General features: G+C 28.6%; 1 protein-coding gene across 3 annotated transcripts in view; it reads right to left on the bottom strand.

Annotated features, from left to right (window-relative positions):
- The window catches only part of htt (huntingtin), a 310,315-nt gene that overhangs the window by 163,209 nt on the left and 127,124 nt on the right, over nt 1-19,982 (bottom strand). For 2 of the 3 annotated variants that reach the window (XM_075355687.1, XM_075355705.1), the window contains exons 22-25: nt 19,527-19,726; nt 16,902-16,952; nt 11,768-11,888; nt 6,232-6,392 (exon numbers count right to left, since the gene is read on the bottom strand). In XM_075355687.1, the coding sequence (XP_075211802.1) occupies nt 6,232-6,392; nt 11,768-11,888; nt 16,902-16,952; nt 19,527-19,726 (533 nt within the window). The remainder of the gene's footprint in view (nt 1-6,231; nt 6,393-11,767; nt 11,889-16,901; nt 16,953-19,526; nt 19,727-19,982) is intronic. The other variant, XM_075355696.1, reaches the window with a different exon arrangement.

Raw genomic sequence — 19,982 nt, 5'->3', positions numbered from 1 at the left:
AAAGGTCATGGTTTGTTACATGTGCCCACAATTTTGCACGTGTAACAAGATGAAATAAATAACAAGTAAGGATTTACTCTCAACTGATATCTTCTGTTTGATGAAGTAATTATGGACTAGAAATTGTTGTTTTATCACTTGCGATGACACAATATAACTAGCATTGGTTTTCTTGTTTCCTCAGACTACAGCAATAGATGTGTTTGTGTAATGTTCAACAAAAAACACTGTGGTTAAAATGTCTATCAATAAACAGTAATCAAATGTAAAATTTTGCTTAAAAAATTTCCATCATAAATAACATTTTTATTCTCTTTAAGCCATCTGTGGCCAATGTTTTTCAATAAGGTGCCACTTTCATGACCAAGTTCTTTCCACCCTTACTCCCTCACTACCTTTTCTCTTTAAGCTTATGACATCTTAAACTTCTTTACATCTAACTAAATTTTTGGCTTCTTTATGTCTTACATGATAATTTTCTTAAGACTTATTTTTTTAAATATTACCCTAAATATCACATCAGGCAGCAACAAAAATGAAAAAAATTAAATGAAAAACTTTCCCATTTTAAGTAACTTTTTTCAGATGGTTAAGGATACACAGGTAACATATTTCAGATTAGATATTTTTTTATTTAATCAGGTACTGTACAGACTTATGAGGCTAATATAATATTAATAAAAAAATTTGTAGCCTTTTGATTTAACAATAACGAGTCAAAATATTTAATTTTACAATGAATTATTGACAGTTGAATATTAACATTGCTACTGTATCACAAAATATAATTATAAATTGTAAAAAATTAAATTAAACAAGAACCATTATTATAGATGCAAAAAATTACAGTAAAAATAATTAAAATTATTCAGAAATAATAACAACCTACAAAAACTTAATTTTTCTACAAAATTGTTTTTAATTTCTACTAATGAGGTTTTGAATTTGTAAGGTCTTTACAATTTCAACTGTATGAGTTGATTTTTAAAGAAGCCAACATTCAAAATTTTTTAAATGAGAATCAGTTAGGTTTGATCAGAATTTATTTTTTATCATATTCATAATTGTGAACAATTGTTGACAAACATATGTGGAGCCAAACCTACAAAAAATTTCAGAGCAAACTCGTAAAAATTTGGGAAATCAGTAGTTGAGAGAAATTTCCAAAACTTAATATAATATAATTTTCACTACCTGGGATTGAAGTTACTTCCTTAAATTAATTTTTAATAACATTATGGTGCTGAATATCAATTATTTCTGTTTGAATTTCAGAAAGGTAGTGGCATAAATCTTCAACAGCAATAGAAAAGGGGTATGTAAAAAGTTAAAAATAAATAAAATGTAAAAATAACATTTTTATCGTTTTTTTGGAGATCATTATACCTTGTTTCAAATGAGATTTTTAATTTAGAGATTAAATATTCATACCTATCATAATATCATAATTAAGAAGGTAGTCAATTTTGATCGCTAACTCTATCATTCATTTGAAATGTATCTGTTTTTTTCTATTAATATTATTTAAAGAGAGAAAATGTTTAACTATAAAAGAAGATATAGAAGAACTAAATAACATCGGAAACAAGCAATCTTTATCTTGCAGTTTTACGAGAAATTATCTCTAAAGTAGACTGTTTCATTGTAAAAAAATTTATTCTGAAAACTTTATAAATATTTTTTATTTCTCTTAAACTACATAGCTTATACTAGTTCTTTATATAATCGCTACATGAAGTAAGACGTTTATCGTAGCGATACACCAGGTTCTATATACCCTCGTGGTATTCTTCTGCCGCCAGTCCATTTAGCCATTGATTAACAGCATTTTTAAGTTCATAGTGACCTGCAAATTGCTTACCACTTAAAAATTCTCTCAATTTGTTTTTTCAAGCATACGATTCTCAGAAGGAGCTAAGTCCGGACTATAAAGTGGGTAATCGTAAATTTCCCATCCAACATCAATAAATCATGTGTCGGACTCGCAACATGTGGATATGCATTATCGTACAGCAAAATGATGCCATCGTTCAGCTGCCCACATTACCAATTTTGAATGGTGCGCTGTAACTTGCATAGAGTTTCACAGTACGCTTCTGCATTTATAATCATTCCACAAGGTATGAAATCAATCAGCAGTATGCCAAATCAATCCCAAAAGACTGTGACTATCAGTTTGCATCCAAATGCCTGACTTGACCTTTGTTGATCTGGTTGGTGATTGAGGATGATGCCATTCTCACTTGACTGCCATTTTCTTTCTGGCGTGCAATACGAAATCCATGTTTCATCAACGGTAATAATTGAATTAAGGACTCGTCACCTTTTTCTGTATAGCGCATCAAAAATTCCAAAGCAGATCCCATTCAGATTTTTTTGTGATGTTCCATTAAGACGTGCGGCACCCAACGTGCACAAACCTTTCTGAAGCCTAAATGGTCATGAACAGTGCGTCCAATAACAGCTCTTGAAATATCAGGAAAAAGAAGGGCCAAGTCAGAAATCATTCAGTAACGATCTTTTTTTAATTTTATTATTGATGCGTTTATTATTGATGCGTGATTATTGAGCGTCTCCCAGAATGTTCTTCATCATGCACATTAATACTGTTATTTCTAAACCTTTCACACTATTTTTTCTTTCATTCACTTCATTATTACCGTGCACAGCAACCAACTGCCTATGAATTTCATAGGCAATTTCATCAAGCTGGCTTAACATTTTTATGGTTTAAAATTGTATGACTCCACATATTTCAAAGTTGGTGGCAACATCGATTTTCCTATTCATTTTATAACATAATAACACACAAAATCAAAGATACTATAATGCAACAATTTACAGACAATAATGCAGTGTGTACATTAATAGCATGGCTATGAACAACACAAGTTTGCCAACATTAAGCAGAGAAATTTCACAGCGGTCTTTACTTTAGAGGTATCCCTCGTACATTTTAATTTATCAAATGTTTCATAATATCTGTAAGAAACGCCAGATCCCACAGTCAACCTTCATTTTTTAGAAGCAAGCAGTCATTGTGCAGTAAACCTATTTCTTCCAAAAAATGTAAGACACTCTCGCAAAGATTCTAAAATCTGACAAGTGCTTTGCCTGTTGAAAGCCAGTATACACTACAATATAGGATTAACTCATTGTCATCTTCCACCTCTTCGGGAAACAAGCAACAAAATTCTCAGCAATAAGGCACATGTGATCAATCACCTGTTTATACACTGAACTACCAAATCAAGAACATTAGATAAAGTCATATCTTTAGCGCAAAGTGCTTCCCTATGCAGAATGCAGTGATACTTAAAAATGTCTCTTTTCAAGTAATTTTCGAGTAGTGATAAGAAACCTTTATTTTTATCAGTCATAGCTGGCGCTTCATCCAAGTATATGCTATCTAATTTATCCTATTGCAAATTATTGTTCCCAATGACTGATTATATTTCATTAAAGATTATATTTCTTCATCTCTTGTGCTGCAAGAGATGAAATTTCTCTTGCAATTGCTGCAAGTCAAAAGTTCTTCAATAACACCAAAATTTTCATAGATACAACACACAAAAATACTTAATTGAGCAGTGTCAGTATTATCAGTGCTCTCATCAACAACTAAAGAAATATATTTACATGAGGCTAATGTAGATACAATTTTCATATTAAGATTCACAGCCTGGTCATCTATACAACACATCACCATAATTCACAAAAGGGCAATTTATTCCACCAGTTTTTTATAATTAGTAAAGATTCTAATACTAGTTTTCATAATTTCTTCCTTATCAGTATAAGGTTTGTTTTATCACATTAGAAGTAAAGAAATTACATAAGCTTTAACCATTCATGTTAATTAATTTTTTTTTTTTTTGAAAAACAATTTGTTGGCTAATTAAGGACTTCTTTTTTTTATTAATGAATTCCATCCTCAAAGATGAATTGAAAGGATATGTTTCATTAAAATTGCGACGGTTTTGCTTGAAATTTTGCTCAAGTTAAATTTTTTGGGCACTGCTACAATAGAACCACAAATCAAACAAGCTGATTTCAATGTAATTTGATTAATAAACAAAAAGAGTTCCTCTCATGCACTAGTGAATTCACAAAGAGAAACATCTTCTTCATATTTTCAGTAGATGGCTTACTTAAAGACATAATAAAAGAAAAATTTTAACGACATGCATGAAAATAAAAGTAAAATTCAGTAAATCTGATCTGAGATCAATGTCATAAGATTACTGCGCAAGTTACCCAAGACAATGGCGATTTGTCAAAGCTATTGGGCACCCATATTACTGGCACCATCTATGAGACATGCCTGGTGCTACTGTAAATATATATGCAAACATAACAATTCAAAGCCAGTAACAACTCAATGCAGATGACGTGTTAACTTTACTGTTAAAACTTGTAAAGTGTTAACTTTACAGTCAGTTGCAACTAAAGAATTTTTACATTAAATGTAGTCTGAATACTCATGAATTCTATTGTAAACAAAGTAATTATTGTAGAGTAGACATACAGTATTAATTATTTTTTCAGTTATGTTTTCAAATTATGACATTTTTATTTTTTGTCAAAAGATGACATTTCAAAAAATATTTTAATTCTATATCCTCCATGTGTCAACCACTGTGACCCTGCATGCCATAACTGGTACGGGATGGCCACAGATGGTTTAAGCTACAGATTTAGAGAATCATGTTAGTATCAATAATGTTCACAATATATGCTGACAGGATCATGTCAGATGTCAAAAATATTACGATTGTTCAAAGTGGCAGAGGAGATATGTTAAAAAAATAGCCAATATTTGGAATATAAGTAGGAAGTCGCTACACTATCTAAATATGCATTGTTTGTCAAAACATTTGTTCCAAAAATGTTGCACATAATCCTTGCTGATTAATAAGTATCTTGTAATGTCTCTGGAGCAACACTCCCCCAACCTGCTATGTAAGAATTTACGATTCATGTAAGATTTTATGTGAAGTGGAGCATTTATGGAAGTAAAACAGAGGTAATAGGGGAAAAAAGGAAAATAAAAAGGACTTTGAGATGTGATACAAAAGATAGATGTTGAAATTAAATGAACAGATAAAACTTGAAACTATGACAATAATTTTATAGTCCTATGTCTTAAGAGAAATAGAAAAGGAGAAAAATTTGTGGCAGAATTTATTAGACTGCCCACATTAGTGGTCATGTATTAAGATATCCATATTTAAATAATCTGGAAATAGTAATAAAGGGATAACTGGAAGGTAAACAGTAGAAGACAAAGATTAAAATGTATAAAACAGATTATCGAAGAACATAGGTTATATTAAATGTTACAAGGTTAGATACAAAATTAAACAGCTGACAAATCTACTTCAAAAAAATAATTAAAAAATTTTTTTTATGAACACAGTACCTGCAAAATTTACATATTCCAAGAGCTGTGAAGCTACCTCATACCTAAAAAGACATGTTTAAAATACTTCTAGTATTGCATAAGATTCTGACAAACTGTGAAAAAAAAATTATTAAGTAGTGAACTGTGAAGATCAGTTTCTGGTGATCCTGAATATACTTTAAAATTCCAGCAAAGGCTCCTCCTTCCCAGCATGAAGTTTTAAAAGTTCACAGTCAACATGTATTACTTTTTTTCTATATGCAACTGAATTATTATCCAAACTAAAATTTTGGATAATAATTCAGTTTTTATGCATAAAACACAACTAAGATTTCAATAAAATGTCAACCATTCATCTCTCCATGTAATAAATGAAATTGAAAGGTGCTGAAGAATTAAATACAATACAATAATGAGATGCCCTGTTCTCAAAAGTGGTAAACAATAAAATTAATTATAGATAAAGATTATGAAAGAGATAAAGAATAACTCAACAAAATTAAAAATTAAAGGTTTTTTCTTTAACAATCATTCATGTTTTTAACAATTATTTGATAGAGATTTGGTTTTACAAATGCCATACCAACATCTTTACATTCAAAAAATCCTGGAAAAACCCTGAATTTTTTTTAATATTATCAACAACAGCCATAATATTGCATGTTTTGTCTCTATTTTGCATATCATAACTGTTAAATGCTTTAAAAGTGCAGTACCACTGTCTGAGAATGAATTTAAATATAACTTTAATAACAATTCAGAGAAAATTTAAATCGACAGATCACATTAACCATAATCAGAATGAAAAAAAAACATACAGTACTCACAAAATTTGTCCCTCCTCCAGAAACTCAAATTGTTTGAAAATGAAATTGATAAAAATCTGATCTGAGTCAAGAAGGCAATAGTTTACTCTAAGACGAACAAGTTGTGTAAGAAGCTCAAGAACAGCCATTTGCAGTGAGACATCACTTGTAACTGTATATTTCTGAAATATATATGTATTAAAAAAATTTTTTTTTTAACTTTTTTTTACAACCTAGTAAAATCAATTCCTCTACTATCACACTGATATTTAAAATTATCATTACTCTAATCACTATTTTTATCTGGCTAACAACACCAATCTGCATCATGTCATACCATTTTTCTCTCTAAGGCTCTGTCTTCATTAAACAGAACACTCACATAACGCAGATTAAAACTGGAACATGACTGCAATAAACTTGGTCATGGTTCTTTACAAGTGGTACATACAAGCTGATGTACCACTTAAGATGTGATATTATTTTCTTCATCTAGTGTTAGTGTTAGTGTTAAATTTAACGCAATTGAGGATTAATTCATTTTAAAATCAATAGATATTTCATAAAATGATCCAAAAATTATTTCATAAATTGATCCAAAAATTGTTTCAATCACTCAAATGCAATTTGAAAACATGCACACAACAATTTACTATTTTTTAATAGTGTAATGAAAAGTAAGTGATATTTCAATAATTAATAAAAAAAATCTGGAAGAATTTTTTATGAGAACAAAGATTATTTGTTTTGAATGAAAAACCACAGAAAAGTAAATATTTAGTTTTGTTGAGTGTTATGCATAAACCCATCTGAAATCTTTTTTTTATCTTTTTTTTAATTACATATGAATAATCTAAACAACTAATGATTGAAGACAATTTATTTTTAAAAAAATTTTTGATGAACAGTTTTTCAAAATTGTAAATACCATAAAGTACACATCTTAAATACTTATTTTCTAAAATTAAATAATAAATTTTAACACAACTATCTGCTGTGATTCCAAGTGGGCTTACTCTTATGCAATTATTGCATAGGTAGGAAGAAGATGTAGCTGATAAGAGGTGTAGTAAGGTGCATTTAAAGTTTTACATGGAGACAATTTATGAAAAAATTCTCCAACTAAATGTATACCTTGATTACCCTCTTCTATATATCATGATAAATACAAAACAAATATCATGATAAATATCATAATAATAATTATCATGATAATTTGTTATATCAAGGTAATACAAAACAAAATATCAACAGTCTAATCAATCAGAAATATTTTTCTGAGCAATTGCCTATGTACATAACTTTAAAAAACTGTAGTATATTTCAACAGTATAACAGCCTGTTGTTAGGTTCTATAACCATTCATTTCCTCTTATAAAAATTAATGCAGAATCTGTCATTTGTCAGTATTCTGCATGCAATAGTAAGATAAAATGCACTTAATTTCTTTAACCCTTAATGATGTAAGGATAAAAGCATTTAAAAAATATATCTAAGTATCTTGAAGTGAAAATTTCATTAAAGCTGCTGCTACTAATGTGATTCTAGGTTTGGATGTCTGTAAATTTGCTGATAGACTAAAACAAAAGCAAGAATAATACATTTTACATTGGAAATTGCAGGGGTTACATAGTTCAAAACTATTTAAAAAATGAAATAAACTAATTTTTTTTTAATTAACAGAAATAAAGTTCCAAGTAACATTAACAAAATAAATTTTACGTTACAAAAAATAGAAGCTTTCAAATATCCATAAAAAATTAGAATTAATTTCCACAAATAAGCCATATGATTCAGGAATCAAACTTTATCTTTAGTGAGAAAAAATGTTTTGCATATTTGATAATACACAAAACTAAAGTTATATGTAAAAATTTCAAAATTAAAGATTCATACTTTTTAAAAAGATGACACAAATTTTTAATGGACACACAAGTTCCAATTATTACCACAGTCAACATACCTAGACATTAAGTTAGGAGTATTTTTTAAGTAATAAAAATATTTAGAAATTCCCAAATAATGGGTACTTGCTTACCTATTTTTTAATTTTCTGGTGACCCCTTCCTTAGTAGTCCCCACCCGGAGATCCGAACGGGGGACTAGTTTACCTCCAGAATATTTTACCAAGGAAGGCGCCTCCATCATTGCTATATGAAAATGCAGAGAGCTATATTTTCTTGGAAATAAAGCAGCTGCGCAGTACTCAGAGGACTAAGTGATCTTGATATGGCCGTTTAAGTTGTCCTGACTCACGCCCTTAACAACTACTGAAACAGCTGCTACCCTCTTTCAGGAATATTAAGAGACATACTTATAGGCCACATACTAAGACATCTTGGAATAGTCGCTTTAATATTGGAAGGACAGGTAGAAGGAAAAAATTGTGTAGGCAGGCCACGTTTGGAATATGTAAAACAAATTGTTAGGGATGTAGGATGTAGGGGGTAATACTGACTAGCACTAGATAGGGAATCTTGGAGAGCTGCATCAAACCAGTCAAATGACTGAAGACCAAAAAAAAAAGCTTACCTATTAACAATCAAGTTCAGCAGCTTGATTACAAATAACTTCAAGAACCGACAATAAAGAAAAAATATTCCACAACAGTTTTAATAAAACTCTAAAATGAACACTACTAACATAAATAATCAATAATATATTGAATATATTCTGAGAACTTATAAAACAGTACATATATAAATGTGGGCTTTTGCTTTCATACATCCTGTAAGCTGTACAAAGCCCATAACTTTAAAAACTTGTTAAACTGAAAAATAAGTTTGTGAAAAAGATTATCTAATTCATTCAAAAAGAAATACTAATATGAAATAATATACTAAAGGGCAAGATAAATTACAATACAACCGAAGTATACTTCAAATTAGGATCATGTATGGGAGTGTATTAATCTGTAGATAACACACTAAACACCTTTGGCCCAATTTATTGACCTGTTTGATGTGAGTACAAATCAGCAACATAAAATTTTTTGAAGTGACCAGGAAGCAACACAGGAACTATCCTCAATAGTGAATCATAATTCCATAAATTTGTGAAATGATCACATGAACACATCTTTAAGCAAGATTTTATTTTGCTCAAGTTTTAGACATCAAGAAGATTTACATTTCATATAACCACAGTTCAGTCTCCCTACAAGAATTCATTATACTGAGTGAAAAATGAAGAAACAGAGAAACTTTCAGAACATGTTCTACTGGTGAAAATAATGAAAAAATTTCATATAAACATAGGTCTATAAATGCTCTTTTTTTAATTATGGCTAGCGAAAGATTTCACCTGGATTTCAGCTCTTCTAATAAAAACCTATCTCTTTTAGTAAAAAGTTACCTACTGTAACTTTTGGGACTCAAATTAAGGGATAAAGTTGGTGGTTTCTTATGTAATTTGAGCTGGGAAATAGGATAAAACAAATCTAACTCCAGTATGTTTTAAGATATCTGATAAAAAACACAAAATTCAGTATCAAAAAAACAAGTTTTTTTAGGTTTGTAGTATAATAGTTTTGTTAAATTACTAATATATGCGGAAGATTTAGTAACAAAACTTGTAGAGAATTTAATTCTGAGAAAATTTTTAATTCAGCCAATAAAAAGTAAACAAAAACTTAAAAATCAGTTTTTTATTGAAGCAAATAAGGCGAAAAATAGACAGAAAATTGTATTATTCTTTCTGTACCAAGTAAATATTCTTTTTAAAAACAAAAATGCAAATTATTGATAATAATCTTAAAAGAAATACAAAATTTATAATACAATATTTTAATTGTGTATATTCAATGATTTACACAGGTAAAACAAAATAAGTAAAATACTAAATTGAAATGCATGTTACTTTAGAAATATTTTTCAAAATTTTATTGTAGAGACTGGCAATTCTAACAGATGGTTACAATGAAAATTGTGTACTTTGACTGAATCTATTATCTAAATTATCATACACGTAAAGGAAGTGTAATGTTATCATACCACAGTGTAAAAATACTGCTTCAATTTTCTAAGAAGGAATATGTCAATATAATTTTTGCTTATGGATTTTGTAATGGAGATTCTGAATCTGTTCGACGTGAATATCAGGAGAGATTTTCTGGAAGGTGGATTCCAAACACTAAAACCTTTTCTTCAGTGTATCAGCATTTACAAACAAAAGGGTTATTTCCTATGTCTTCATTTTTCTGTTAAATGCCAAGTAAATCATAGTGTTAATGAAGAACAACATGTGATTCAGCATAGCCCAGGCACTAGTACAAGGTGAATTTCATGTTGCATTGGTTTATCAAAAAACAAAGTGTGGCGCATCCTACAGAAAGAAAATCTTTGTCCTATCCGCCTGCAGAAAATTCAAAATTTGTGGCTAACAGATTACCCCCAGTGGTTAAACTTCTGTCACTGGCTTCTAGATAATTCTGATAAGGTAAATTCAATGTTATTTACTGATGAAGGCACTTTTGTGAGAAACAGTTTTTAATTCTAAAAATAGTCATTTATGGAGCAAAGACAATTCACATGGTATTGTGGACACTAGTTTCCAACATAGATTTTACATTAATGTTTGGTGTAACATTATTTATGACAAAATTCTGGGACCATTTGTTTTCAATGAAAAACCTTATGGGTATGCATACATTCATAACAAAAAAAAAAAAAAATACTTTTTGCCGGCTCTTTTGCAGGATGAACCTTTTAAACTGATTACAAATGTTGTCCCAGCATGATGGTGCAGTGCCATATTTCTCTTTAACAGCTAGAAATCACATGAATGCTAATTTCTTAAACTAGATTGAATGTGGTGGACCAGTCAATTGGCAACCACAATCAGCTAACCTAACGCCACTAGATTACTTCATTTGAGGCCATATGAAAAAGATAGTATACCGACAAAAAGTTAATAGTAAGGAAGAGTTACTCATTAAAATATGAAACATTATTGAATTTATACGAAACAATCCTGAGATGATACGGAAAGCCACCAGAAATATTTTATCTCAGGCAGTGTGCTGTGTACATATTGAAGGAGGGAATTTTCAACAATTACTGTAACTGAGGTTTGTTAATCTGTTACCATTTATGATTTTACTGTTTGTTTTTGTTGTTTGTTTTGCTGTATTAAGAAAAATGTTTATTAGGTACAAAAAGAATAATATGATTTTCTGTCTATTTTTCGTCTGTTTTGCTTCAATAAAAAACCGATTTTTAAAAGTTTTTTAGATCTTATTGGCTGTATTTAAATTAATTTTCTCTGAATTAAATCATGTACAAGTTTTGTACTACATCTTCTGCATTTATTAATCATATAACAAAGTTAAAAAAAAATAATAATAAAGGGTTTTTACTACAAACCTAAAAAAACTTGTTTTACAATTCCAAATTTTGTGTTTTACATCAAATATCTTAAAACTTACTGGACTTACAGTTCTGGTAAAAGTAAAATTTACAACAGTAAATGTACAAAATTACAAGTTACACAGGTTCAAAGTTCAACCAAGCATTTATAAAAAATTGAAAATTATATAAAATAATAAATCTAAATTTACCTTTAAAGCTTGAATAACCATAGGCTCAAATAATCTTATGTATGATGCCAATGCTGCTTTATCAGAATTTCTACTCATGTTTTTTGGTGCAGTTGCTCTTTCTCTAACATAACTTGGTCCTCTAAAGAAAGTTAAAAATAAAGGTAATAAATAAATTATATGTATCTCATATTAATAATAATCACATTAATTAAATTATAAAATAAACTAGGAAAACACACACACACAAATACCACGTGAAAATATGATAAACATTGGTTAATCATGAAGAAAGACATTAAATTTTGATTTCTAGTAAATTTAATTTATTCTTATAGATGATTATTATTCTGTACAATATAATGTATAAATTACCACATTCCTATAAATGCTTATACAACCATTCTTATCAACATCTCTCATAGAGTGTTTTAACAGACCAAACCTTTAGAAAGCTACTTATAAACAATTTTCACAATAAAAATATGTTTCTCTAAAAAATATATATATATGTATATATAAAAGTTTTACACAAAGTAAGAAACATATTTTTTTCCTTTCTTTCTTTCTTTGTGAAAAAGCAGAAAGAAAGAAACACAATATGGGATTAACGTAAATTAAAGTTCATCCAGTGCTCAGAATTCTACAATGCTTATTCAAAAATCATTACTTTCATATGAATGAATTTAACTCCATTCAGTTTTATCATACAGTAAACTATTTTTTTATGACAAATGCTAACAGCGTGCTGAGATATCAAACTCAGTGTTGTTTAACTTTGGAAATCCAGTGGAATCGATTAATTAAACATGGATTTGGTTATATATACTAAAGAATGTTACACTATTCAATCAGAATGTTACTCCATCAGACTTTTACAGTTTTATGAATCCATCATGTTATAATAAATATAATTTAGTCTTATCCAGTCTTCTCAAATCTTAATTGAAGATATCAGATATAACTCATTTAAAGTTTAAAGGCCAAAAAAAAGAGCTGTGCTTGTAAATTTAACAGATTATAGCAAGCACTATACAAGCAGACTACTGACAGTAAATAAAATTAAAAAATTCTGCATCATTCAACAATTGTTTTTAATTATTATTATTTTATTTTATAGGGTGACAACTTTCAACATTCCTTTATACAAACATTTCAATGAAATAAATAAAATAAGTGAAAAAACCATCAGACCCTTGTTGGGAACTGAACCTATGACCAGCCAATTCAGAAATCAGTTTTACTAGGAAAACAGAATGCTTAAAAAGTTTAAATAATTATGATTCTTAATTACCACATAGTAAACTACCTAACAAAGAAGAAAAAAGTGCAGGCTAATCATAAGAAAAATCTGCAAACTAATTTTTATGAACTTATTGTCATCTTTTGAAATCCACTGATTCAGAAAGTTTTATGAACTTACACAAGACTGATGCTAAAGCTAAAATAAAAACCCACTCAACAACAACAACAAATATATACTTCAATATACTAGTTGAGTTGAAATCATGTAAGACCACAGGTAGCACAACATATAGCTCATGGCTAGGAAAAGATAAACAGATGGCTTTTCCTGAATAATTGTGTTACAGTTTATCCAACCTAACTTTTGTTATGTATGCATACATTCATATAAATAACTTTTTCAAATTTTATTCCAGAGATGTATCAAATATTGTTATAAGTAAGCAAGTAGTTTCATTAAATATCATTATCAGGAAGCATTAACAGATTATTTACAGTTTTACATAAAAATATACGTATATCCCACTCTTAAAAAAAAATATGATCTTTAAATAAATAACAAAGACCGTTTGCAATGCTCAAATACTTGAATGATTCAATAAAACATCAAAGATAGTGTGTGTATGGGGTCATGCACGCACGCGCACATACTCACACTCTCTCTCACACATTCACACACACTCTCTCTCTCTCTCTCTCATGCACGCGCGCACACACACACACACACACACACACACATGTGTGTGTACACGCATGTGTACACACATGCACAGTAAAATACAAGATGAAGGATGTTTGTTGATAGATCCATTCAAAAATAGACATAATTTTTTGAAAAAAATTTTTTTAAGTCTGTACATTTTGTCCAATAGTGCTCAGGTTATTAATCCCATCTTTGTAGAATGATTTACCAGACTTAAAATAAATAGATGTTTCAATAATAACTTCATCCCTTCATGTAAGTATCTTTCAATACTTGGAAACTGCCTCTTCTTCAAAATTGGAAACAGATAAGAGTCTCAGAGTACTAAGTCTGGCAATTAGAGGGGGTATGTGGAAAACTTTTTTTGCATAATTTGAACAGTTTTGGTGTTGCAATCACAAAAAGGTGAGCAGGTGTACTGTCTTGGTAAAAGAGAATCTTCTTTTTGTCAAATGTGATTTTTTCTTTATTTTCTCAGACAATCCAGCAAAGAAATACAATAATTCCCAAATATCATTTTACAATTCTTCCAAAAGTCAATGAATCCCAAAGGACAAAGTCACGAGAATCCCAAAGGACAGTGGTCACCACCTATCCTGCTGATGGAACAGTTATCACTTGCTTTGGAGCAATATACTTGCTTACAGCAACCAACTATCTTGACTATCCTTTTGATTTAGATCAGTGTGATAATTCCAAGTTTCAACTGTTATGAAACGGTGTAAAGATTCCTCTTGATTACAATGAAACATCCCCAAATCTTGATTAGAAATGTTTACTCGTTCATACTACTGATCAACTGTGAACAAATGTGGCATCCACCTTGCAAACAGTTTTTGCAAAAGTAAAAATTCATTGAAAAACGATACTTCCATTCATTTTAAATGCCTATTGTCTTGGCACAATCTCATACACTTCTATTCTTCTATCCACCATCACCATTCATGGATTTTTTTCAACATTCTCTGCAGCTGTAACCTCAACAGAATCTTCAGCATCATTTGTGCTCAAATGATCACTAAAAATAACCAAACTACTTGTAATTGAGTTGACTTACAAAGAATTTATTGAAATTTGATTGAAATTTTTTGATTGAAATTTGGTGTACACTCCTAGTAAAGATGCAGAAAACTAAGAATGCCCTCAACTATGAACTATAAGAGGTATCTCTTGACTATGCACAGATTTATTAAGCATCGCTTATAAAAGGAAACATTATCCCATGTCAAAGAAAACCATCATGATTAAATAACTTGCACAATTAGTATGATGTTAGTAGTAACTAACTCATCAAACCTGATGAAAATGGCTATGTCATTTATGTAAGTAACTATTATTTCATGTGAGGTTGAGTTATAGCACCTATTGCATATTTTACTATAAGTAATAATATTTCTTAAGTCAACAATAACAAACTGTAAACATCAACACAAAAAATCAAGGAATAATGATAATAGGAATAAAGGAAAACACCAAACAAATAATTTAAAAAAATAAAACCAAAACAAATAGCAAGCATTAACGCATTTAAATAGCAAAAAATTAAAATATAAATAAAGAAAATAAATCCAAGGATGTTCACTTACTGCATTTTTTGATGACAATTTATGAATTTAACTCTAAATAAAAATAAAAAATAAAAAACCAAAGAAATCCATAGACCAGAACAGTAACTAACTAAAACTAAAAATATAACTATAAACAAAAAAACCAGACAATTAAAAATAACTACAGCTTGCCCTTTAACAAACCATCCATCTCAAAACAACCCTATACATGCACAAACGTTTCAATATTACATATATTTACAATGCTCAGTTGAGGTCACAAATATATGTCATGCGTACATCTGTCAATACAAACAATGACAGATAATACTTTTCTCCCAAAAAGTTATTTTTTCTCTAAAATTTAACAAAAATTCCAAAAAAAAATGTTCTACAAAAAAATGGTTTTAAAAACTAAAAAATGGAATATTTTGTTCTGTTAGCAAAAATGTATCAATCATTTAGCAAAATGAGCACACAAATTTACAATAAAAAAAGAACAAAAGTAAACTTTCAATGGTAAAAATTAGACATTTTATGAACAACCACATAAAATAATAACAGTGTAAAAAAAAAACTCAAAAATTCTTAAGTCATTAATATAATGATAATGACTGTTACAATAAGAAAAAATAGAGTTCCAGCAGATAAATTTATAGATTTGATTAATTAACAACAGCAGATAAATTTAATGAAACTAACATAAATAAAATATTCAAATAAGATTTAAAGAATTTTAACCCTCTTACTACTGAAAAACCACACATCACACTCCTGCTGCGGTAGTTATATGAGAGCACCATGAATGATTCCGCATATAACATTTTCAAACAGCATCATGCTTTTCAAATATACTGCTTTTACAAATGAAATGAAGTTTTCCTTCTTATTTAGCAATTATTAGTTATTAAAATATCTAATTTTAGCTTGAAATTCCTTTGATAATACATGACCAGTAATATATTCCCTATAGAAGTAACCAATCGCTTCAGAACATTTTTAGGCTATCAAAACCTTTTAAGTAAACAGCAGTTATTTGAACATTCTCTACTAATTAATTTTCACCAAAAAAAATAAGTGTAATAATGTAAAATGTTTATGTATAGACTGTATTCAATATTAATTTTTTAATTTTATACAATTCATTCATAAAAAATCAAAAAACTATACCTACTATTCAGTAAAAATCTATATTAATTAATATAAAACAAAGTATTATAACTTCTACAAATATTGTTTGTACCAGAAAAGTTTTATAACTTTTAAGAAAAACTTATGGAAAGCATGTTTTTTTTAAAAATTCTCAATCAACTTCATTGACACCAAATGCATTTGATATCAACTGGCCAAAAAAGTCAACCGATCAACGGAAAAAGCCAACCAGAAATGAAAATTGGGAGTATGGAAAACATGGGAAAAAAACACACTTAGTATTACAAGAAGAAATTTCATAAAATCAAATAGTTGTAAAAGAGTTAGATCATTAAATATTAAGTTTTAAACCATAGAATATATGTAGTGCCCAATTTTAAGAATAACATACTTTAGTTTAAGGTAAAGAAATAAAAGAAAATGGTAAATAATTCTTCATTATAGACAGAATTTATCTTTTACCAAAAACCAATATGCAACCACTTCATGTTATTTTCATTTTTCTTACATTTGAAGAATATCCAGTATTTCCACCATACTTGAGAAGCCCGAAGACGCTCTAGGTTAAATACAAATATAATCAATTTAAATATTTTTATCCTTTTTTTTATTTTTTTAAATAATTATAAATAAATTAAATCTAAAAAAAAATAATAAAATAAATACATTAATTTTATAAAATATAATAAATTATAGAATGAAATAATATGAGGATAAACAATTCGTTTTAATCTGTAAAAATAAAAATTATAAAGATTCATAAATTTCCAGTACAAAGTTAGAGATATAGCTTATACATCAGAAAAGTACAATTACATAATTTAAAAAGGCATTTGCATCATAAATAAGAATAGAAATACAAGCAAGATCAGTTATTGGTAAGAATATCATTAGCAGAAATGTACGGAAGTTAGGATACAAGTGGCAGCATTAAGTATGGGATAACTCACTGTAAATAACATATGTATTACAAAATTCTTTAAGCCATAGCAACAGTTTCTATAATTTTCTTTTTGAATACAAAATAATTTTCACACAATGAAATCTGAAAATGAAAAACATAAAAGGAGTTTTTCTTTAATTTTATAATCATACTGAATTTACTTTATTCCTGAATAATGAGGTTATTTCAACTTAATTTTGCCTTTCAATGCTACACCCCACTATTTAATGAAAAATATTAATGCACATAATTTTTATCTGAACCTAATCCTGTTTTTTCTTGGACTTTTTTGAGGGTGAGATTTTGTTTGATTTTTTAAGTAGACGCCATTCCTGAAATTAATCCACAAGATTAGAGAGTAGCACTCATAATACAAACTGATGATCACATGCTATAAACCAATTCAAGTTACTTAACTTCACTGAATACCTAGCTGAAGTCAGTCGCATGATAAATATTTGACACAAAAAACATACAAAAGATGGTTTGATGTAAATGATAAATTAATTTTCTTCTTGCCATAATATATCCATGATGCTATGCTTATTTAATTTGCAAATCATATTAATCTTATGTTTTTCCCATTTCGTTTGAAGAATCAGTTACTGGAAAGGAATTATGATCTCTGAGCAAGAAGTGCACAACAAACACCATTTTAAAATTTCTGTCAATTTCTGCCTTCTAAAAATTTTTATTACACTTCAATTACAGTTAGAAGTAAATGTTTACACAGGCAAGGCAGCATAATTAGGTAAAATTGTTTGATGATAAGAAAAAGAAACCTCATGTTAGACAATTGAGAAAACCTGACTACTCCTGAAAATATGAAAAATTGATGAAATTGTTCAGAGCATTTGGCAAATAATCATTGTACTACTACTACCTTAAGAAATTAAGAATTATTCCTGGCAATACTGAAGAAATACTGCACATGTAGTAATAGAAAAAACGTTTTTGTGAAATTTTGTTCCTTGCCTTCGTATATAAGGAAGACACTTGAGTCAGGGCAGTAAAGATTCAACTTTTTCAACATTCTGAAGGAAACAAATATCTTAATTATACCATGACTTTCCATAAGATTTGACTCCACCACACTTTAATCCTGAATTGAGGAGAACTAGTGTATAGTACAAAAATCAAGACTCACCTCATTCAAGAAAAATAAAAACTGTTAGGAGACAAGATCACGGCTACCGTGGTGTGTTATTAAAAAAACTCTTATTTACAGATTTATCACTCATTCAGTTACATTAGTTCTATTGAAGTAGTAAATCATGATTCAGTTTGTCCTCTCTAGGCATTGTTCATTTTCATCTGTTATCATAACAATGACAACTTTAGTCAACATAAATGAGATGTTCTACCTGTTCTATATATCAGCCCTTAATTGATTCGTACAATTTAGATAACACTTTAGATGTGTGAAGAAGTTTTTGGGGAAAAAATTAATGATGATGAATTCATTGAAACTGAATTAGAGCTGATATGATAATCAACTAAAACTTCTTTGAAATTGGAATTAAAAGATCTGTTTAAGCAAGAGAAACAGATTTTGATTGTAAATGAACTTCATAGAAACTAATTTTTTTTTGTGTTTGAACCACCATTTTTTTGTGTTTGATTTATTTATTGCACTTCATTCTATATTAATTAAAATCTTTTACAAGCAAATAATCTTCTTTTTTTGTTACAGTAGATAACCTAACTGACCACAATTTTAGAGCTGCATAAAAAAAACATACCTTTTCCAGTATTAATTATAATAAATTCAAATTAACAAATGGTTAATTTATTATAAAAATTATAATTTAACTGGTCATTAGATAATAGTTAATGAAGTAAAAAAAACAAATGCATATAAATGAAAGAGTTATGATAGTATTATACTACAAATTACACTAGTAAATAAGATGTACAAATCTTATAAAAAAAATTGGTGTTTCATGAATGTAAAAGCTCAATAAAATACTACAAAATTAAAACTGTTAAACAGTAACATGAAATACCAAACTAAGGTTATGCAGAGAAAAAAATGCTGCATTAAAAAGTCATATCGATTGCAATTAAATATTATAAATAAATTGTTATGAATATACCTAGCGATATAAAACATGCAAAATATATTATTTTTGATAAATATTTTAATTTGAATTTACAATTTTTAATAAAAATAATATCAATAAAAATTACCCTCGAGGTATCTCATTGCAAATTTTGCTGTTTGCTTCTAAATAATCGCTCAATTTTTGATATGGCTGCTGAAAAACATTGCCATAAAAACCTGTGTAAGTATCTTGCACAACAGATAATGGTGGTGTTCTTTTTTCACCTCTTTCTCGTTCATCTTCCCAATTTGCTAAATAATTAGCACCAAAAAGGCTTTTTAAAAGCTGAAAAATTCAAACTAATGTTAGAAATACATTATTGTTAACCTTATTAACAACTTATCATAGATCGTAAATAAGTATGAAATTATATTTTAACACAATGTAAAATGAGAACTTAATGTGAAAAAAAGTTAATTAAAACGCAGCTAATGAATAAATCAAAATACAAATAATTTTGTCAGAACAGATATGCATGATATTTTCTTCTTTAAATATTGTCATTCAAAAACATTTCCACTGATAATAAAATGTTTTCCAG

Source organism: Lycorma delicatula, chromosome 1 (assembly GCF_047948215.1).
Source record: "Lycorma delicatula isolate Av1 chromosome 1, ASM4794821v1, whole genome shotgun sequence".
In the NCBI taxonomy this organism is placed as follows: domain Eukaryota; kingdom Metazoa; phylum Arthropoda; class Insecta; order Hemiptera; family Fulgoridae; genus Lycorma; species Lycorma delicatula.
The sequence above is the reverse complement of the archived record's forward strand: the minus strand, read 5'-3'. Positions and strand labels throughout refer to the sequence as shown.